This window comes from Musa acuminata, chromosome BXJ2-3 (assembly GCF_036884655.1).
Source record: "Musa acuminata AAA Group cultivar baxijiao chromosome BXJ2-3, Cavendish_Baxijiao_AAA, whole genome shotgun sequence".
In the NCBI taxonomy this organism is placed as follows: Eukaryota; Viridiplantae; Streptophyta; class Magnoliopsida; order Zingiberales; family Musaceae; genus Musa; species Musa acuminata.
Genome location: NC_088340.1, coordinates 285,546 through 307,960, shown reverse-complemented (window position 1 = coordinate 307,960; position 22,415 = coordinate 285,546). Strand labels below are relative to the sequence as shown.

General features: G+C 41.0%; 2 protein-coding genes across 14 annotated transcripts; both read right to left on the bottom strand.

Annotated features, from left to right (window-relative positions):
- Window positions 1-6,484: 6,484 nt before the first annotated feature.
- LOC135606690 (transcription factor MYC2-like) lies at window positions 6,485-8,496 on the bottom strand. The gene has a single exon (XM_065097776.1). It carries the CDS (start codon window positions 8,338-8,340, stop codon window positions 6,700-6,702), a length of 1,641 nt encoding a protein of 546 aa, XP_064953848.1. The 5' UTR covers window positions 8,341-8,496; the 3' UTR covers window positions 6,485-6,699.
- A 1,678-nt stretch (window positions 8,497-10,174) lies between these two features.
- LOC135585723 (TATA box-binding protein-associated factor RNA polymerase I subunit B-like) lies at window positions 10,175-22,060 on the bottom strand. 13 transcript variants are annotated; one of them, XM_065097769.1, is made up of 10 exons: window positions 21,264-22,059; window positions 19,178-20,017; window positions 18,184-18,308; window positions 12,117-12,785; window positions 11,752-11,799; window positions 11,529-11,639; window positions 11,189-11,432; window positions 10,852-11,089; window positions 10,660-10,738; window positions 10,175-10,580 (listed from the first exon to the last, which is right to left on the bottom strand). In XM_065097769.1, exons 1-4 carry the CDS (start codon window positions 21,967-21,969, stop codon window positions 12,183-12,185), a joined length of 2,274 nt encoding a protein of 757 aa, XP_064953841.1. In that variant the 5' UTR covers window positions 21,970-22,059; the 3' UTR covers window positions 10,175-10,580; window positions 10,660-10,738; window positions 10,852-11,089; window positions 11,189-11,432; window positions 11,529-11,639; window positions 11,752-11,799; window positions 12,117-12,182. The 13 variants fall into 13 exon arrangements, with proteins under 13 accessions (XP_064953841.1, XP_064953843.1, XP_064953839.1 ...); XM_065097771.1 differs by having other exon boundaries at window positions 10,175-10,738; window positions 19,178-20,011; window positions 21,264-22,060; XM_065097767.1 differs by having other exon boundaries at window positions 10,175-10,738; window positions 11,529-11,653; window positions 11,752-11,818.
- Window positions 22,061-22,415: the final 355 nt, after the last annotated feature.

The following is a 22,415-nucleotide window of genomic DNA, read 5'->3' as shown; positions in this document are numbered from 1 at the left end:
GTTCTTCGCTTCGAGGAAACTGCTGGAGGCCAAAAATGCCATGAGATGTTTGAGCACAACACATGATTTGTAGCTGCAGAATTGCCATCACGTTGTGCCATCAGTGTGCTGTAGCACAATCTGAGGACACTTTTGGAGGTCCCAAGCTCCATGAGAAGGATGTGGTGAAACCTGCAGCTCATACCTAATGCGAGCAGGGCCGGTCGGTCATCCATATTAGATGGTGCATCATATCGAAGAAATTTATGTTGTTCCCCATGCATGGGCACATCGAACATGTCGCATTTTTGTGCGTCAACGCACGGAAGTCTTTGTTCTTGATGGTGGAATATTATGCAGTGAGCGAACACAGATTTTGGTACTTGTGTTTTGCTATCCGGAAGATCCAAGGTTTGAATTACACAAATAATATCTCTATATTTAGATAAAATACCTTCTTATGCATCGACCCACCCTTGGTTGTACTATTTATCGGGTGTCTCTTTACCTCAAACACCATACCGACGACAGCAAGCTATGTTTAAACCTTTTATTACACTCGGAAACAAGCTCTTTAGATTGGAAGGTAAGATAGTTGTATTCCATGAATGCGGTGACTTAAGGAGCATCTAAAAGATTGGGTTAGCCAAAGTCTATTCCTCTTCCCTCTTCAGCGGATCCCTAGATTCCAATAATGCATGATGTATCCAAACATGAGGTCAGATGGGGGGGGGGGGGCGGGGGCGGAGGGATCCACAAGGGAGACGAAGGACCCTGCAAGCAAATAGCTCAGAACATAAATCTTTCTTTCTCACAAAGCAGGCATACTTTTTTTTATATGTTTCATAGAATCGATGGGCTTATAATTATTATTAATCTTGCTGCTACTCGAATAGTTGCCTCACTGATTCAACCGATGATATCTAATTCATGTGTGCAACGTATGAATAGTTGGATAGGAAGATTTGGAGACACAAGCAAATATTTGGAGGTGATGTCTTGTCCTTGTGACCATTGTGGTATGGTACGTGTGTTTGGGAGTGCGATCGATCAGCGTCAAATAGTTGTGGGTGGGGGGAGATGAGGATCATCGGATTGGATATGACATAAAAGCGTCAAATAATTAAGGGGGGTCGGTCAACAAGCGGAAGGTGGAAAACGAGGGTTTTCCTCAAAACTTAGCTATCCATGCCATGCCATGCCATGCCAATGCTTCCTACTTGTGTGTACCTTATCAATGCCGATTGACAAGTCCTCCAACCTGTGTTAACATCCATCTCGTTACTAAAGCCTCATCGAATCGGTGGGTGGCTGTCACTCGATTGTAGGATATGGAAATGCCTTGTCGAGTTTGAGAAGAGTAGACGCAACAACAAATGTGTGCTCCTAAGCTTCTCTTTGTTTTTGCTAGTGTCTGTCGTTGTTGTTGTTGTTGTTGTTGTTATTGAGAAGGTGTGTCATTTCCATTTCGATACGATAATAACAAGGAAGAGAAAGAAGAAGAAATGATGTGATTTTAATGAATTAATTAAAAAATAAATATATTGTCAATCGAGATTGTAACTCAGTTGATCCTTCTAACTCATTTCAATGGAATTCTTATCTATTTATCATAGGGATTAGTTGATATTTTTTGGAAATTTATATTTAATGTCACATATACTTACCATTTTAAAGAATGATTAAGGTTATTGTGTGACAAAATCTTGCATGTGAATTCAAGGAAGAAGAAAAGAATTAAGGAAAGCAGCACCCCATTAATAATTGGGTGGCCCCATCGTAGCTGTGATGTGAAGTGGATAAGCATTGAATTAATGCGGTTGTCTCTCTTCTTTTACTTTTTCCTCGATGCCAAGTGGGAAATAAACCCATCCATCCATCCATCCATCCATCCATCCATGAGACGTAAAGAACATACTACTACTTCATCAAACCAAATCACCCAACAGCTCCACTATCACGTCACTACCAAGTCAATATTTTTTTTTTTATAAATAAATAAATAAAATAAATAAATAAATAAATAAATAAATAAATAAATAATGAAGATAGGAGGACTAAAGCTTTTATCAACTAAGTTGGTTTATATATATCTAATTCGTGAGATTTTTATAAAAATATAATATTAAAAATTTTATAAAAAAAATAAAAATAAAAAATGCTTAAAATACCTTTTTTAATATTTATATTTAAAATATAAAATATTACTTCTTGGGCGGCGCTATCCGACGGTCCCTAATCCCCGTCCCCACCCTTCTTCGCTTCGATCGGAGCTCCTCTGATCTCGGCGGAAGAATCGATGCGGCGAACGACGGCTTCCGCCGCCACCGCTCACTCGAGCCGTTCGTCAGCAAGACGTACGAGATGGTCGACGACGACCCATCGACTAACCCCACCCGTCTCATGGGGCCTGGCGAGCAACGGCGACGACACAACAATTTCTCCCTGCGTAAGCCTCTTTTAGCTCCGCCTCCTTTTGCTTTGATTTCTTTTCCCCCCTTCTCGGTTACCAGAGTAATCGTCGACTCGACTCCGGGCCTTACTCCTTCAAGTTTGCATTTGGATGATGGATTTCTTGCATCCATCTGCCTTCTTGGCGATGTCTTGGGGATAACGAAGTAGTTTGAATTCAACAGCCTAAGAGTTGCTAATCTAGTCGAAACTTCTACATAGGTGTAAAGGAACCATTTTCTGGTAGGAATCGCTCACCGCATTGATCTTTCGAGTCGAAAAATCAAGAGTCTTTGGTGACCTCGGATTTGGAAAGCCGTGCAAGGTTCCAAGTTTGGGGTGAGCTTCATAGGTTAGCAAGGAGGAACTCGCATCCTTTCCTTCTCCTACGGCATATCCTTAATTTGTCACCTAAGCTTCGACCGGGTGCAAATGGGCTAATTTGTGGAAACAGATTATGTTTCAGCGTGACGACCTAGTTTTCACACACATGTTACTGCTTACAGTTTCTGCTATCATCTCGAGGCCACTTATTTGGCACCATTGTGCCACATTACATTCAACAGGTGTAGATTCATGTTGCGTAGATTTCTTTGAAGATCATATTTTTTTTTTTTTTTTTAGAATATCTAATTCAATGAAAGTTCATTTACGTAATATCGCTGGTAGTTGGCATGGTACGTTGCATTGACATGCCATGATTCAATAAGAATAAGAGAATATGATAACGATTGTATAGATTTGCTTTGATAACCTCCCCTGCATCCTTGATAGCTCTATGGTACTGCCGCATCGAGCTAATGGAGATGTTACGAAACCCTTTGGCCATAAACCTTGGTTTAGGTTTTGAAAGATATTATTTGATCGATGACTCTGCTTTGATATCTTGATAGTTGTTTTGTGGTTCACTCAGTGTTCTGAAAAGGCACTCAAGCGTTTTGAAAAAGAGCGCTCGAAGATGGTCCAGGTGAGGTGATTTGAATGGACGCGAATCGAGCCCGTGCTTGAGCCTAGGCATGCGCCTAAGCCAATTGAAGTTGGGGTTCAGCTCACCTGGTTCAATCTATTTGAAAAAGAGCGCTCGAAGATGGTTCGGGTGAGGTGATTTGAATGGACGCGAATCGAGCCCGTGCTTGAGCCTAGGCGTGCGCCTAAGCCAATTGAAGTTGGGGTTCAGCTCACCTGGTTCAATCGATTTGAAAAAGAGCGCTCGAAGATGATTCAGGTGAGGTGATTTGAACGGACGCAAATCGAGCCCGTGCTTGAGCTTAGGCGCATGCATCGAAGATGGTTCAGGTGAGGTGATTTGAACGGACGCAAATCGAGCCCGTGCTTGAGCTTAGTGATTTGAACGGACGCAAATCGAGCCCGTGCTTGAGCTTAATGATTTGAACGGACACAAATCGAGCCCGTGCTTGAGCTTAGTGATTTGAACGGACGCAAATCGAGCCCGTGCTTGAGCTTAGGCGCATGCATGCGCCTAAGCCAATTGAAGTTTGGGTTCAGCTCACCTAGTTCAATCGATTTAAGTTGGTTTAACCGAACCAACTGAAGTCTCCTACTTCCCCTGTGCTCGATCCCTTTTTGCGAGCAAAAGAGAAACCCTACACCGTCGTTCGTTCCTCTGCCGTAAATGTTAATCGTTGTTAATAATAGTTAGGTTTTTAGCAATATAGCCTATGAAATGTTTAAAAAAATTGGTCTTGTCACTGCTAACATTTTGGTGCTTTAAATGTAATTTGGTGTTTTGTTGGAGACATTTGAGATATGAAATTGTATGAGGCTAATGTCTTATCTCATTTTTATTTTCTTGATCATATTTTTTTTGTAATTATATTTTTTTTATAATTTTAATATTGGGGAGTGTCTCGCTTCGCTCGAGTATCCGTTTTTGACACCTTGGTGCCTTTTAGCACCCAGCACCTTCCGCTACATTGGGTTTGGCAATTAAAAGAAGGTCTACGTATTCCATGTCTTAGGTTTGGCTGTTCAGAAGATGTTGACAGTATTGATTGAAACTTCAATTGTTGGATGGAAGCATTCTCACGGATGAGTAGCTCCAAAATCTTGTTGACATGACAGAAAATTCTTTTCTGTCTCTCTATTTCTTTGTTGCTGTCTACCATACTTTTTGAGATCGTTTCGTTGTGAACTTCAATTTCAGAAACTAGCTATCAAAATAAATCATATTTGAAGTATTCATTATTGTTTGTGTTCTTTGGGTTCTTCGTTGTGCAACGTGTTTCATTGCAAATCTGAACTTATGGACCATCTCCTGATGATCCAAGCCTATTTTTATTTTAGTAGGAAGTGCATATTAGTGACTTGAGGCAAGAATGATAATTCATGCGAAGCATACCATTGAAGTCAGTCATAGATAAGGTATATTCAAAATCCTCCCCGTGATTTGAATTACAAGTGTTTTTTGTCTTCAAATTTAATATTTCGAAGAAGAGATTAAAGAAGCAAATATATGGACTTGATGATGTTTTCTGCTGAAGGGGATAATCTTTTGCAAACTTTTTTTTTTTTTAATGTTAAAATAGCTTAGTGATTGAGTTGCTTTTTTATTTTTTTAGAAATAGCTCTTAGCAATTATATTAACCAATTTTATTTTTAGCAAACTATTATTATGAGGTCAGGCCCTATACCCAAATGCAACTCACTGTGATGTACAACAAACACTTGGAGGAGTGTATAATAAGTGGAGGAGGATGTTGAAAATGACATGATACTGAATCTCATCTAAAAGGGGCCATTCATTCATGACCCGCTTGAGGAGCCCCATTGGTCACAAAATATGTGTATGAGGCACAACAAGTAACTACTGCCTTGATTAAAATATCATCTTATTCAATTTGAATAAACTTAGCACAATTATCCTGTGGGGGGAGGGAGGAGAGGAGGAATTCAAGGATAACAATTGATAATATAGTGAAGAAATAATATATATATATATATATCATTTATATGAGTCTTGATTGATTGTTTACCATACCATACTTAGAGAATGAATAAAAAGGAATAAGAGAGCATTAATTTGTGAATAATGTATATTAAGTAATAGTATCGATAGTAATAATCATCTCAATAGTATTATGTAATGTATCTTATCAATATTGTCAAATGCGCTATACCTCGAAAGGCATCAAGGTTTTCAAAACATGTTTTAGGCGTGGAGCGCTCGCTTGTCCAAGTGAAACGAAACGAGACGCACCTCAATATAAAAATAATAATAACAAATATGCAATTAAGATTATTAAAATAAATAAAGATAAAAATATCATATTCAAATTAGAAATCAAATTGGATTCATTTAACCATCTACAAAATATTAAAGCACTAAATTGTTTGAATCTAATAATAAAATAATAAAATAAAAGAAGATTGAACTCAAAATTATAGGAAAAAAAAAAATTAACATCAAAATTAATAATTCAAAATTCTAACGATGATAGTCGAGAAGGGAGGAGGAAGAAGAGAGAGTTTTGGTTTGGGAGCACCAAGGAGGAGGAGGAGCTTGATACTATCAACAGTAGGGAAGTTGGAAAGCAAATACTATCAACAGTAGTAGTTGTGAAGTAAGATTGGAAGAGTTTGTGAGAAGAAAACTCTCTCATAATCATTTTATGTTCGTTCTTCTCTCGTTTTCTAAGTAAGTCGGAGATGTTCCAATTCCAGTTCTTCCAGTTCTTTGGGATTGGAACAAACAACAGAAACGTCGATTCCACAGCGATACCATACTGCTCTGCTCTGTTTGGCTGGATCCAACTGTTGCCGACAAGCTTGCTTGGTGTCCTTACTGCTGCTCTCTTCCATTTGCAACCAAACACAGTTCTGCGTCGCCCATAACCCAATCAATCATCTTCAGTGAAGATGCAACTTTTGAAAGCTTTCTCTTAGTAGATGTGACGGTCATTTGGTGGTGAGAGGTAGCTGAGTTTTTGATGAGATCCACTTTAAAAAGACAAAAAAGGTATCATAGAGTGCAGAGTTCCAGCTGAACTACTACTACTAATGGCTAAAACTAGAGTGAGAGAGAGAGAGTTTGAGATGAGATGAATGAATCATAGAGTGTAGAGTTACAGCTGAACTACTACTAATGGCTAAAACTAGAGTGACATTTTTGTAGCTGATTCATGGAAACACGATCGATCCATATGTTTTGTTGTACACCCACCACCTTAGGAAACTCTCGAGCAGACGCTGCACCAAATTGTAGACGACGACGACGACTAGTTACGGATAGTCAGGATGTGGAGAAAAAGGCTATGCCACTCGGGCAAACAGCGCGGCGGTGAGCTGCTCCTGGTTGTAGATCCGGCTCCCCATCTTCACCGTTGCCTGCTGTATCATCAGCTCCTTCACCACCGTCACGTTGGCGTAGTACACCTCCAGCTCCAGCTCCCTCAGCGCCACCATCAGCCTCGCCGCCGGGTGTGCCCTCCTCTCGCATTGCACCCTTATCATCGCCTCCCGACCCAGCAGCTTCACCTCCACCTCCACCTCCCCCTCCCCCTCCCCGCTCGTGCCGGTCTCTGATGTCGTCCACTCGTTCGCCGTCGCCTTCGCCTTCGCCTCCTTGAGGGCGCTGAGCTCGGAACGAAGCCTTCGTTTTTCCGACTCCATGGTTCCCACCTTGGTGTGCAGCTCGTTGATGTAGGCGATGGCGTCGGCGAGGAGGGAGGCCTTGTCCATCTTCGACACGTTGGGCACGACAGAGCGGAGCGCGTAGAACCGTTGGTTCAGCTTCTCCCGGCGCTGTCGCTCCGCCTCCACGTGGTCGATCGGCACCTCGCGGCCGTTGGCCGGCTTCCGGCCACGTTTCTTGGGCCTCTTCTCCCGCTCCAACGTGGCGCTGCTCGTCGCCTCCCGGGCCGAGCCCTCCAAGTCCGAGTGATCCGAATCGAGCCCCCCGCCCTCGGGCTTCGGTGCTGTGGCCGCCACAGCCGTGGACGAGGGCAGGAAGCCCCCGTCATCGCTCCCCCTCGACGTGGACTTGTTCGTCTCCACATAGAGGGCGTCGCCGGCATCGCCCTCACCGGTCAAATTGAGGCTGTAATGCACACGAATCGAGCTCGGGTCTTCGGTGAGGCAACTGGAGCTGCGTTTGTCGGGATGGGAAGGGGGCGTCGGCGCGGAAGGTTCCGATATCCAAAGCATGCAGGGATCCACCAACCCCTGCTCCGGTGGCGGAGGCAAGGATCCGGTGGCGGGGCCGCCGCCGCCGCGGCCGAAGAGCAGCCTGACCTTGCTTAAGATCTCCGAGTTCTGGAAGATGTCCTGCGTGGAGCCGAGCTCGACGACGCCGCTCCCCATGGGGACGCAGGCCATCGTCCGCAGGCCGAACGCCCACGCCTTGTGCGCCCGCTCGCACGGCGCCGCCGCCAGCCGGTCCTCCCCGGCGACCCACACCGTCTCGCCGGAGAGGAGGACCTGGCCCGGGAGTCCGGCGCCGGGGGCGAATGTCTGGGTCATCGACACGAGGAAGAACCACTCGGTATCGCTGACTTCCTCGTCGGCCGCGTCCTCGCCGCCGGCGCCGGAGATGAGGGCGTTGAGCTCTCGGAGCACGCGCTTGCGGTGCTCCTGCTCCGCCGTCGACGACGCGCCGACGCTGGCCGGCTTCCGCTTGTCCTCCTCGCAGCCCTTGTAGTAGCCGTCGCCCCAGCTGAGGGCAGCGGCTCCACCGGCAGGGGAGGACTGCCAGAAGATAGCGTAGGTCCAATTCTCGGGGCCGCCCTCGATGAGGGCATTAAGACGCTGCTGGAGCGTCTCAGGGTTGAGGGACGGCGGGGCAAAGGAAGTGACAGTGGACCGGGAGGAGGAGGAGAAGGAAGAGGAAGCGGAGTGGGCTAGCGGCGGCGGCGGCCAGCGGGGGGCGGGGAAGGGGGAGAGGAAGGACTCCATGACGGAGGCACTGTCGTCGATCCAAAGGTTAATGAGACCACGGCGGTGATCCGACCTCTGTACCAACAGGGCGTGTCAGAGTGCGGTCACCGCTGGTGCAGCTTGCAGTCGAAGGAGTCAGGCAGAGCTTTGTTCATCGCGTCGAGTAACGTTTGGTATATAGAAAGCTAAACGGGTTCATTTTCTCTGCCCGGACTACCTTCGGATCCGGGTCGGATCAACGTCCGGATCGAGAGAGAGAGAGAGAGAGAGAGAGATATATATATATATATATATATATATATATATATATATATATATATATATATATATATATATGAAAGAGATAAAGCAAGCGAGATTGTGAAGACTAGTAAAGGATGAAATGTGTCTCCATTTCTTTTATGTTTCTCATTATTTTATATAGCTTCTCGAGGAATAGGACATGTGAAGTTGGGACATGATTAAAATGTGAGAGTGGGAATTGTAGCATGGAGATTCGTAGCATAGGGACAAGAAAAGGACAGCCACAGACCAATCAATCTAATGTGTATGGATGATTCATTCCCCCTCCAATGTTTTGATTTCTCACCACTAACTATAAATGCCTATAGAAAAAAATTAAAATATTTTTTACAAAAGTAATAGAAAATTTGATTTCTAATGAGGAGCTGATAAAACATGCAAAAAAAAAAAAAACAAAACAAAATGACTTCCGCATTAGTTATAATATTAAACAATTCTACGATGTGAATAAAAAAATATATTTTGTGAAATTAAATATCTAATTCACCATGTCAATAGCCAAATCGAATATGATATCTCATAAGAGATTTTATCTTTTTAATTAATTTTGTTAGGTTGGATTAAAAAAAATAAATTAAATGAGGTATTTATCGAAAAAGAAATTTTTATTAGTTATATCTCCTCTGTTTGGTGGTCCATCATCATGATGTGATGTGATGTGATGTGATGTGATGTGATGTGATGTGATGCCCTCAACTTAACATGATTAAAATGCTAGATTGGAGCCATGTATGTGATAAATGTGAGAGTGGAAATTTGTAGCATGATTGGCAACAATCATGCTAAGGCCACCATCCAAGCTATGTCTCCTTGTGATTCCCCTATCATGCTCTTATTTCTCACCTCACCATAAGTAATGGTTGCTCCTCTACCTCATATTTTGGATGAGAGATGTGGTGATTGGCCCATCAATTCAATTTGGTAATAGGAGAAGATAATTTTTAATACATAAATTCTTCTTCATCAACAATGAGATGGAGATTAAAAAAATATAATCTTTCTTTTTGGACGCAACATTATAATGTGATTTTCTACCGGTAAACTTAGATAATTTAAGTTAATAAAATAAATTTGAAAAATGAATTCAATCAACTGTCAATCTGTCTTAACTTCGGAACTAACAAATCCATTCAACATCGTCAATTCAAAGGAAAGTAATATTTATATTTTATAAGTTAATAAAATATAATCTTTATAATAATAAAACTAAAAAACAATATTAAGCACATCAAATAAAATACTACAATATATATTTATTTAATAAAAATATAATAAAATAACGTTTTTAGCATCACTAATTGCACATGGGCGGCAGAAAAAGAGCACGTGAATCTTGAACGCTTCCCTTCTCCGACAAGATCTAGATGGAAAGATTCTCAAATAATTGTCGCATCAAAGAAGAAATCCGTTTCAGGATTCCATGGTGAGCACTAAGCTATCTTTACATCTCAGAAAAGAAGAGTTCTGCTGTTTTCTTTTATGCTTATTAATTTTTGAGTATTTATTGAATAACCAAGTACTCCCAGAAAGCATTTCTTTAATAAGGAAATACAAGGAATCAGATGAAATACTACAAGTAACAAGTTATAAATCATCAATGGAATTTGTATTGTGTTATCACAACAATTGTTGACCACAATCACTACAAGTAACAAGTTATAAATCATCAACCTAAAACATTTGTTGACCACAATCACAACAATTCAATCTACAATCACAACAAATCATCAGACCAAACTTGCCTTCACATCAAATGGAGTCCTTTCAGTTCTAGCCAACACGAGGAACATCTACAATTATTTGTTCTAGAATCAGCTGTCACTACCATCATACCCAAAAAAATTCAGTACAAGATAAAGCATCACCGGGCAACAAAAGCAGGAAAAGCACCACCCGTAATGCCCTAGCTGTGGCTGTCGCACTGCTGCAAGCAGCCATTCCCACTCGCAACATCACTGATACCGATCGGAAGGATGCTTAGAAGAAAAAGAAAATGAGAGAATCGACGTCGGAAGAAGAAGAGGAAACTTTTACATTGCCTTCCATGGGGGTGGTTTGTTGTGTGGCGTCTAGCTGAAAATTATAGCTCCCATTTGCTCCTTTCCCTTGTTAACTAGTGTGTTAGAAGAAGAAGAAAATTTCAATTTGGAAAGAGAGAAAACCTAAGCTATACATACTTGATCAATCATTGGGTTACATCAAACAGAAGGAGAGAAATCACTCTACCTTTCTGATGAACAGCTTAAGAAAAGACCAAGCAGCGTCCATCCAGCGAATCTAGGTATCTTCCAAACTGATGCTAAGCAACAGGAGATTTGCATCTTGCTTTCAAGCCCATAACAAAGTGTTTCCAACCAGGCGTGCTGCGGAATGATCATTTGATGGTCTGCAAGAACAGCCATGGTACCGTTGTTTTAGATGATCTCATGCTTATACTGTACTCAAATTTGCAGATTGTGCAGCCCTTCAAATAGAAAATCAAATATCAAAATTAAGCTGGCATTGAAATATTATAAAACGTTCCTGCCTCTATAGTTTTGATCCACAGCTAAAAATGTCTCACCTTGAACCAGAAAAGGCCGCTACTTCCTTTTGAGTGCAGATAAAGTCTGAACTGGCACCTGGATGCTGGTGTCGTTTACATGAAACCTGGCGCTATGGACAAGGACAACTAGGCCAGTGGATGAAGAATATATAATGTGAGGAACATTGCTGCATACGTTGAAAATCTACCATGGTGCTGGAAACAGTAACCAGAGTCCGTGGAGGAAACAAAATTGGAGAGCATGAAAGCAATTGACGTTGTCCTTAGGAACATCAAGACATACACTTGTCAGGATGCAGTTAAAGTTAACAACCAACATAAATCCAGATGACAAACCATGAAACAACTCAATGCTTACCTTGAAACAATGTGTGCTTTAATAATTTTGTAAATCTCTCATCATTTCACGGTTGACTAACTCGCAGTTTCATGACCTCTCATGAGCACTTGAAATTACTGTGTTCCAAAGCTGCAGACAGGAAACTGTCCATTAAAAGCAACAGAAATGACAAGATAACTCAAGAAGTTTGCACCCAGATCACTAAGAATTATGAAGCAATGAAACGAAATGAGTGACCTACCATCTCAGATGAAGGCTGCTTTCTGGTATTCTCCGCCTAGAGTATTCTCTAATTCATCAAATTAAAACTAAAGAAACTTCAGAAAGGATAGTCACAATTAAAATGAAAGTTTGTAGGCAGGAATACGAAGAGTTTGTTTTTAAGTGGTAATGGTAACACAGAGATCCAGCCAATACAACATCAGGCATCAAATAGGCAACAAACTTCATCTACATGGAACGTTGAGAAACAAAACATTTCAGATAACTCTATACTACTACAAAAAATAATGCCAATCTAATGATAAGATGAATTAACAAAATATATGCATACCAGCAAAATAATATGCACAAAATAGTACTTCAAAAACAAAGTGTGAACTTTACTCTTTCTTGTCGCCATCATGAAAGAGAGACCACGGTAGAAAACTCCTTTAACTTGTGATGAAGTTATTAGTTGTCTTGCATCTGATGCAAAAGCTGAGGTAACGTGTTCAAGCTGCTATCAATCCGTTGTTCAATCCAAGCAAGTCTTCTCTCAAATTTCAGGACCCCAAGATGCATCATCCGCATATCAACCTGAGCAACCTTTGCGCAAGCCCGTAATACTATGTAATAATCAGCATGTGCAACACAAATTAGTTTTCCATCTAATCTCTTTCTCTTATAGTGAAGATAACCATCTGTTCTCTTCTGAACTCTAGGAGGTAGGTAATAAAACCCACTCTCCTCCATGCTCAATTTCATTCTTTCCACTGCAGCATTTCTGGAAGGCGTCAAAGAAGAATTACAAAGAGGATCTTTCTCATTTGGATCAGCAGAGTTTGCAAAACCATCTCTGCTGGTTGTACCACCATAATCATCAGGTGATCTCTCTCTGTTTATGTGTTGGCTACTTTTGCTCTGTTCCCTTCTTTTGAAATCAAAGAAAGAGGTAGCAGGTACTTCTCTCTGTCTCTTACCCTTTGAATCAAGAAGCTCATCTTTTAGACTCTCTTGTTGAATATCGTCCTGACACAAAGGTAGACTAAACTCACAAGATTGCCTTCGCTTGTACTAGTCATAATAAAAAAATCAGAAATTAAAACAAGAAAACAAAACAATCATGCAAAGCGATCAAAGCAAACAATCTCAAATTGTTTTAGTTTGTGACTGCATGAAGTTTCAATTTAATTCCAAATTATTCATGCCAGGAGAAAGTGTTCCAGGTTAAATTTCATAGAAATGAGGACGAGTGGCACAATTTAATTTTTATTTTTCATATCTTTTCATAACTTTAGAAGTAAAAGAATGTGACTAACTTTAAACCTGAACATCTAAACCTTGCAGCATAGATCGAAAGAGAATTTTATTACCATCAGGAGTATCCTTCTATACAAAAATTTGCAAGTGTACTGTCACGAACGTTCGTCGCGCACCCGCAACAACTTCGTTCAATGAACCGTTCGTCGCTTTTGCATGCTTGTACAGAGACATAACAACCTGTTTTACCTTGGTTTTGTGTGTTTTTGCTTGTAAAAATGTATGTTCGAATAGGTTGCAACGCTGCAGTGCGATCGCTCGCCGCGCCTGACCGAACTGCCCCAAAATGGCTCCGTTTTCGTGTGCCACGGCTTGTTTTCTGCAAGCCGTAACTGCACGCGAAGCGTCAGTCATCTCAGCACCCTGGAACCCCCGGGTGGCACAAGGCTGGATGGGGCTTCGGTATATTGTCGGACGTTGAACAATCTTCACAAGTTCACATGTTAACTTGACGGGAACTTGCCTTCGCGCCCGGCACTCGGTAAGTAGTTGTTTGTGGACTTGCAACTATTCGTTCTACCTTCTAAAGTCCTTGTTTTCCTCCTTCCCTCTTATCTCTTATGCACGCAAGGTGCTCGCTAAATTGCTTGTAAAGCTTCCCTTTCTGCGAGACGTCGGGACTTGTCCGTTGCTCGTTTTCGAACTAATCAACTTTATCTTTTACAGGTCTTTCGGGACCTGAGTGAGATTGCAAACTGGCTGACCCTTTGCGGATGCATATCGTAAGGGCGCGTCATGACTTAGGCAATCCCAGCTAAGTCCGAGAAGTTGGCGCAATGACGCTTTGCGACTTAAGCAACTCAAGCTAAGTTCACGTCTTTGCAGCAATGGTGCCTCACGGCTTAGGCAATTCCAGCTAAGTCCGTGACAACACGACTGATTTATCATATCACATTAAAATTCTTATTTAGGCCTCTACATTGAATAGATATTGCATGTAGTGCAAATGAAAATGCTTAGAATTTACAAGTACCAAACAAGAAAGTCCAATCATCAATCTACACATGGAAGCCCGATGAAATGGGCAGAGATCACCTTCCACAAATAGACAGATTAATAAATGAAAGCCATCATGTTACTCTAAAACAACCCTATTATCAAGGAACGGTCAGATCCAGTGCTTTCATGATATTGAGCAGTTCTTTCTCAGGTCTAATCCCACTTGCTGATTATCCAGGAATTCAGTTCACCCATTGGCACTCTAAGCAACATATACCAGAAGACATAGCAGTAAATTTTGTTCAGTATAGGCATGACTACTCGGATGAGCTCAAGCAACATATGTTGCATTACCAGTTCATCAGTAGCAGGAAATGAATATAAAAACACTGGCAAACTGTTTGTTGTGGTACCTAAACATAAAAATGCAGGAGCGGATTTCATATGTTTACATATTTTCATATGTTTGAAACATAAATTTAAATGGACAATCCCTAAACAAAATAAGGTTACATATTTTCATATGTTTGAAACTGAAAGTAGAAAGAAGGGTAGAATTCACAAAAACATACTCAAGATGGTCCAATGATAGAGGGGATGAAAGGCCTAAGAATACCAAGTACTTGTTACAAAAGATTTGAGAAAGTTGCACTTAGTCATTAGTTGCTGATATAATCCAAGGGCACAAGACCAACCACCAATTTCTATGATACAACAACTACAAAGTCATAAAGTCCTAACTATTTGGGGCCAACTGCATTGAGCTTTTGTTGCCATTGAGATCTGTAAAGTCATATCTTAAAATAAGAGTATTTAAATCTTTATTTATAGTTTCTATTAAATTTTTTTTAAATCTTATTCTACCTCCCATCATACAACTAATAATAATTATTTCACATCTTCTAACTATCATTATATCTCCTGGGAACATATTCATACAATCTTAAGTAATTTTTTCTCATTTTATCCTCTATTGATGCAACACATGATTATTCACAAATGAAAACATTTTTTTATCTATCTTTCCTAGGAACTCAATACATTCATATCAACATTCTCATCTCAACAACATAAACTTTTTATATATGTTGTTTCTTAACTAATACTTGGACCCACTCAAAGTCATAAAGCATTGATGATCTAACAACTACCTTATATATTTTATTAATATCAAAAGTACCAATTACACAAGATTTCTGACATTCTTCACTATTTTAACCATCCTGCTTTCATCTTACTGAATAATTGATCCGGTATACCAAATACTTTTACTTAATGGAACTTCTTGCTTATCTACCTTAACTATATCCTCTTGTATATACCTATTATTACCAAAATTACAACCTCTTGTATGTCGCTCACCTAGGCACCCGAGTAAGGCGAGGCGAGGCATGAGTGCCTCAAAGAAGGTTTATGTGAGCGTCATTAAGTAGGCGCGATTTGGGTGCGCACCTAAGTTGAATCAAACCGAGCAAGTTCGGATCAGACTTGATTGGCTTCAATTGATTGGATTCAGTGGGTTCAACCAAACCAACTAATAGTTTGCCCTAACCCAACCACCCCCCCAACCCTCTAAGCCTTCTCTCATTGGAAAACCCTAGGCATCCGACCCCGATGCATGGGAGGTGACCGACGACAAAATGATCCTCCTGCATACAAGGAGGTTAGCGACCGAATGATCAAAGGCATGGTGGTGCCTTCCTTCTCAACGAACCACAACGACGAAACCTCCTCTCCCTCTTAGCTCTTTCCCTTCCACATTATGCTCTCTCTCCTTCCTCTCCGGTGGTGCAACGACCCCTCTCCCCCTCTTCCCTACAATTAAGCCCCCCACCCTCTCTCTCTCTTCTCTACCATGCCTCTCTACAGCTCCCTCCCACTCCTCTCCTTTGCTTCTCTCTTTCTCTAGCCAGTCATCTCCACCTCTCTCTTTCTTTCGACAGTCACTTCCTCTCTCTTTTTCTTCGCAACCCCCTCCTCCATCCGCTCCCTATCGCTGTTAGCCCCTACCACTTGCTACTGTCAACCTCCATGCCTCCCCTGCTGAGAGCCCTTATCCCTGCATTCGATTGCCCACAACCCCCTCCCCTGCCTTATACTTTCCACCAACCTCCTCTTGTTCTCAGACCCTACTCCTCCTTTGCAGAATAATGTTCATTCTTCTTTTGTTTTATTATTTTTGTTATTAGATTTGGATGATTTAGTACTTTAATGCTTCTTAGATGATGAAATGAATGTCATTCAATGTTTTAGTGGTGATATTTTAAATATAAAAGTATATGATACTCATGGATTATCTTATTTTTACCTTAATGATTGTCTTTCCCCTTAATTATATTATTTTATAAGTTTTATATTGGTGAACACCTCACTTCACTCAAGCAAGCACCTAGAATTATAGGCATTTCGAACCCTTGGCACCTAGTGCCTTTGATAACACTAATTGCATCTATTCAATCTTAATCTTAATTTCTAAAAATTGTCTTCATAATTCGAGTTTACAAATGATTCCATTTAAACTCTTAATAACTAAGACAATATTTTAGCATATAATATATGCTAAAAAATTCTATCATATAAATTAGTAAATTCGTCCACTATCAATTTGAAAAGGTAAAAACTTAATGTGGATCCTTGATGTAGTCCTATACTAGTAGAAAATTCACTAGACATACTCTCGAATACTAGTGACTATATTATCTTACATATCCTTCATAAGATTAATGGATACAACTTGTTTTTCTAAGCTCATCATAATAAATCTCTAGGAACTTTATGACCTACTATAAATCAAGAAAGGCAATATGCAAATCTTTTTTTTTGTTTTATAACTTCTATTGAATCTAAATAGTATCATGTTTGCATAAATTTTAATAGATTCATTTGCATAGCTTTATAATGTCTGTTGAATCTAAATAATATCGTATTTGAATAAAATTTTAAGCCTATATAGACAGAGTTTAATCTTCAAAAAAGAAACAAAGTTCCAACAAAGTGAGGAACTTCTAGAGATGATCTTGCAACCATTCAAAAATAAGTCCAAAACACAAGAGTTAGGCGAGACCAAGGTTTGCCTTTTTGGGTACCGAACTTGTTTTGACAAACTACTGGAACGGTACATATCGGTATATACCGATGTACTGACACATGGTACACCGGTGCGTACAGGTGGCTCGGCGATGAAGAAAAAGAAAGATTAAGTGGAAGGAGCAGTAAGGAACATAGGAAGGAGGAAGGAAGAGGGAAGAAGAGGAAGAAGTGGAGGAAAAAGAAGAAGAAATAAGAGGAGAAAAGAGCAACAACAATGTACTTGGGAAGCAACGACAACAACGAGGCAACGACATCTTACACAATGGCGAAGCGATAGCAATGGGGAAGCAACGACGATGAGGTGGTGGCACCTTACACGACGGCGAAGTAGTAGTGACAGCAAAGGCGAAGCGACAATGGCGAGGCGATGGCACCTTATGCGAGAAGAGGGCTCACATTCATGAGCCCTAATCTCTTCTTTTTCCTTTTTTACGTTATTTGGACATGGGCCCCATCATTTCTTTGAATATTTTATTAATTTAACTGGATCACTCGGTATAGGGTGGTTCGCGAATCAGTCCCCTATTAGGCCAGTATGTACCGCTCATACCAGGCAATATACCACGACAAACCCTGGGTGAGACTCTACCCTATAATCTAATCAATATGTTTTTGAGAATGCTTCTTAAAGCAGATAAACAAAGTCTTCAAGTGATATTGACAAATCATATTAATATACATTTATTGAAGTTTCTTATAAGAATCTAAACAAGCTCTTAGGATACTTAGCAACAAATTTCTAGATGATAGTACTCTTCAACAAGAAAGAAAAAGTGCTTGTACAAGCATTAAGCTATAATATCATTTTCTAGTTTCAAACCCAACGTAAACAAAAGTTGTGATCGGACTTTTGTTTTCTCCAAAACCGCTTCAAATTATATTGGAACATTAATGACACATGAAAATGAAAGTTCCAATATCCTCGTTCAACAGTTTCATGTCTAATGTTCTAGTTAAAAAAATTAGTTGGGATGTTGTCCTTGTGGTTGTTAAGTTTTATAAAAGCATCTTGAAGGCTGAAAACTGGATCACCAATTACCAATCTGAAGCCAAAACTCAAATAATAAGGTTGCCTGATGTGTGAGATCAGAGCAATAAAAGGGCAGCTGAAGCAATATATTACCTCTTGTTTGTCGTATGTTTCCCAGAATCTTTCTATTAGTGTCTGCTCATCATATGAGGTGGTCATTCCACCAAAAACTACATCCTGGCAGTATTTGAGGTAAGACCTCAAGTCTCTTGAATAATCTGCCAATAAATGAGTATTTGTTAATTAATAAAACACCCACAAGTAGTTTCTCTAAGATCAGCATAAAGGAAATGAAATATATAAATTAAATGATGATATGTACATAAGAAAGATCAATGTATAGCTAATTACATAAATTTCCAAGGAAAAAAATTTAAGGGTGATAAATAGCCTCAAGAACTTTTTATTGCTCCAGTTGTTCATTCATTTCTATAAACAAAAGATTTGTTGTAATAGGAAGCAAAAAAGTCAATGCATACACTAACAACTAACCTATCAAAACTTTCCATGGTTAGGCTCTGCTTAATGGGATCTACCTCCAAATATGAAATGCGACAGCATAAGTATGTGTAGAAAGTAGCAATCAGGAGTAACACAACCTGTGGGATATACAGATAACCAAATAGGCATGTAAATCCTGACCTAAGCATGCTGGCCTCATCCACTTAACAAGAATAACCAGCTTGCAGGGTCAGAGTTTGGTCCAGCATAGTTTCCCTTCCTATAGAGTCTCAACAACATCCAACACATTTATTTCCAAAAAGGTGCACATTCTCACTCAATTAGCCTAAATTTACCTGACACGAAAAGTCCAACATCTTATGGGTTTAGATTAACCTTGCTATAAGACCAAAACCTGCCCCAGTCAGACCAACTGCCAGTCCTATTGTCTAGGTTGCCTAGTTTCAAAAACAGAAATCATGAAACATTTTAATGTTCATATCATCAAATCTAGACACGTGAAATTCAAAAGAAATTCAACCAAAAAGAGACTGTAGGAAGTCCTGTGAAGCCTTTCCGTAAATATCAATCATGTGCATAATCATTGACTATTGACAAGACTAAAATAGTTTATAATTTAGTTTACCATGCGCGGTGCCGATCTTATCATGTGCAGCTTGAAGAATGTCCAACAGCTCCTTAGTGTTGAAATCAGCACTCTTGATGCTTGACATGTTCTTAACTGCTGAGGAATTTGTAGTGAAGCAAGATCCTTTAGCACCACCAGCTGCATCTCCAAGCTTCCCTGCAGGACTCAAACTGAAGACATCAGGATTTCGAGTTTGACATCTTGGGGTGTCACTTGCATCCAACAAAGTCATTTCCCAGAACCCTTGGCCATGTATGTTGTACAGGATTCTTACTGTTACAATCAGAATTGCCATAACACAAACACGAGTTGGAAGCCTAGATGTGTTACAAGACAACCATAGATCTGCAGGGATTGACCACTCATAAAGGCGGCATGCTTGTGGAAGAATCTTTTCTATTGGAAGAGAGAGATCTTTCAGGTACCGAGATGCGATAGCATAAAAATTCACAGAAGGAAGGTTCAGTCCAATTTTTTGTGCAATAGAACCAGCTACTGCTTCTAATTGCCAAGATCCAATAACTCGGACAGGCCTAAACAAAAGCCTCGAACTTAATGGGCAAGAACTTGACGAACTTCCAAGATACTTATCAAGTACCAAAAATGCTGTGAGGTAAGGAAGTTTTGCCTCTGATGCCCATTTAACTATATCGGTTGGCAGAATTGCTTCTCGTGCAATATGGCAAGCCAAAAAGGAAATAGCAAGAGAGGAATACACAGGAATTGTCTTTCTCAATGCACGAAGCCATATATAAATAGCTCTCCGTCCAACTGCATTGCGTGGCTCTGTTGTATATTTAGCTTTGATATGCTTAGCAGGTGTTTGCACTTCTGCAACTAAACATAAGAGAAAATTATTTATAAAAACATTAAAAAGCTACACATTTGCAAATAAGTTGAGACAAACATGTAGAGAATGTGAACAGTTGATAAATAGGCAAGACAATTAATGCATCAAGCAACACTAAAGGAATAGTTCTTACATGAATGGCTTAAGTGTTTTCAGAAAGCACAACCTTGAAATTGTGAAATATCTACCATCAGGCATAGTTTTCTTATAGGCCAAAGCAGAAAGAGGCTATATTTTAGATGTAATATGGACAATTTTGCAACATGGTTCAGTGTAGCAAAGGAAAAAAAATCACAAATGAGGAATTATATAGGAAGGATGTTTAATCAACAAATGGATCTGTTTACTCTCACAACATGCACCTTCCACATTTTTCACAAGCAGCGGTCCATAAAAGCTTTACACACAGATGTATATTCATACAAAACAGAAAGTTCTGTTGAGTTTAAATATGCTACAAGTTGGCAATGCATGTTCTTCATCTATCTGCATTCTCAGTTACAATGGTGCAGATCCACACTGCAAGGTAATCTATCACAACTGCTTTGGCAAAGCTTAAAGATCTTGGAACATGGAAAAGGAGGGGAAGCAACTTGTTGATAATTGGCCCAAAAGCATGACTACCCAACTGATCACAGGATTTGTTTGCTGTCATGAAGGTTTAGTTTCTAGCTTATAGATGATGGCAACAGATAGGTATTGACCTTGACCTTGACCTCTCACATTGATGTCACAAAAACAAAGGAAAATAACCATCCTATTCAAAGAGAACAGACAAACAGCTAATGCAAACTCAATCATTAAAATTGTTCAGGTATACGACATAAGGACATTTTCCAACATTAGACATGCTGCCAAGAAGACATCATGTATATTTTGTTGCACATAAAGAAAATACAGTGAACCCCAACTTTTTCAGGTAAGATAATAGCCACTGAATAAGCAGTGAATCTTTGCGTGAGGGTCCAAATGCATGATCACAAGCTGTAGGATTCTGGTGTTGCTTTTTCAGGATTTTAATTCAGACAATCTCATGCCACTTGAAAATTTTCAAGATACTTTCCAGCTAGAAGGAAGCTGCTAAAATTCTAAAGGTACCAACATACCAAGTTATAGCCTTTCCGTGCTTCAAAATATGATCTTTATGGTTGGATATGTTGTGTCCAACCAAACAAAAATAGGATAAGAACTATTCAAGGGAGATAGAAGCATAAAGATGGACGAGATCTTTACCAAGATTGTCATCCCTTGATTGTGAGACAGTAGCCTCGGACTCGGCAATCACCTTCTGTCCCCAACCCTCATCAAACACCATGGAAGACGCTACAAACCGCAACCAGATGGTGCCCGCGAGGCCGCAGATCAGGGGGCTCACGCCAAACTTCTCTACCAGAGCTTCACACTGGAGCTGCAGGATCACCTGCAACCCCTGCACGTACCGAAGCCGGATCCCCCTCGCGAGTGTCTCGGCGTCGAGGCAGGGGCCCGCCCCGAAATCCCTCGGCTCCGACGGCTCATCATCGAATCCGTACGGCAGCGCCTTCTCCTGTTCCTTCTTCACGGCTCCGCCGGAGCCGGCGGCGAGGGACTTGGAGAGGGACCGAAGGACGTCGTCCTTGGAAATCGCGGGGGCGGCGGGGTCCTGCGAGTGCTTTTGGGCGCGGTGGCGGTGGATGTGGTAGAGCGCGCCTGAGCCTTGGGCGTCGCCGAAGACGTCCTCCTCCGCGTAGCCGGTGTCGAGGACGTCCTGGCTCTGGGAGCCGCAAAGGCGGCAGTAGTAGAACCCGTCGTCGCCGCTGTCAAACTCGACGCCGCCGCACGCGTCGCAGAAGAGGCGGGGGCCGGCATCGTCCGGAAGCTCGCGCTTGACGGCGTCGGGACGGCGGTCGCGCGCGTCGAGGTAGGAAGGGAAACGGGAGCCCCAACCGAGGTCGTCCATCGCTACGGCGAGGCGAGGCGAGGCGACGGGCCTGCGGCGCTCGGCCGCTATTTGTGGCTATATGCGAAGCGAAGCGAAACGGGCGGCTCGGTTCGTAGCGGAGTGGACCGAGTCGGTCTTGTTGTGGTTTGGACAGCCCAAAACATGTCCACTTGATGTATCTGTTAAATTGGGTTTCTCCTGTTCGACCCTTGGAATCTCGTATTATTACCACCTTATTGTTTCCTCACATTAACTTGAATTATTTATCTAATGTGTTATAATTATTTCTTACGGAATTCAATCACACCAACAACCTTGCAATAGGATTAGACCAAAACCATGACTCTATGACTCGACAAATCTAATAAGAATTTGCTATAACAACACGGGTAATTCAATCATCTTCTAAACTAATAAGATTGTTGTTAATCATGCAATCTAACCAGGTTTGAACGTGCAACTCG

What these genes read in the sequence shown, in the direction of transcription:
- LOC135606690 (XM_065097776.1), bottom strand. Translation starts at nt 8,340, where the DNA reads ATGGAGTCCTTCCTCTCCCCCTTCCCCGCCCCCCGCTGGCCGCCGCCG.
- LOC135585723 (XM_065097767.1), bottom strand. Translation starts at nt 21,969, where the DNA reads ATGGACGACCTCGGTTGGGGCTCCCGTTTCCCTTCCTACCTCGACGCG. An exon ending in TAAGATCGGCACCGCGCATG is followed by an intron (nt 18,309 to 19,177) that starts GTAAACTAAATT and finishes ATTTATTGGCAG; the next exon opens with ATTATTCAAGAGACTTGAGG. An exon ending in AAACATACGACAAACAAGAG is followed by an intron (nt 12,786 to 18,183) that starts GTAATATATTGC and finishes TATTATGACTAG; the next exon opens with TACAAGCGAAGGCAATCTTG.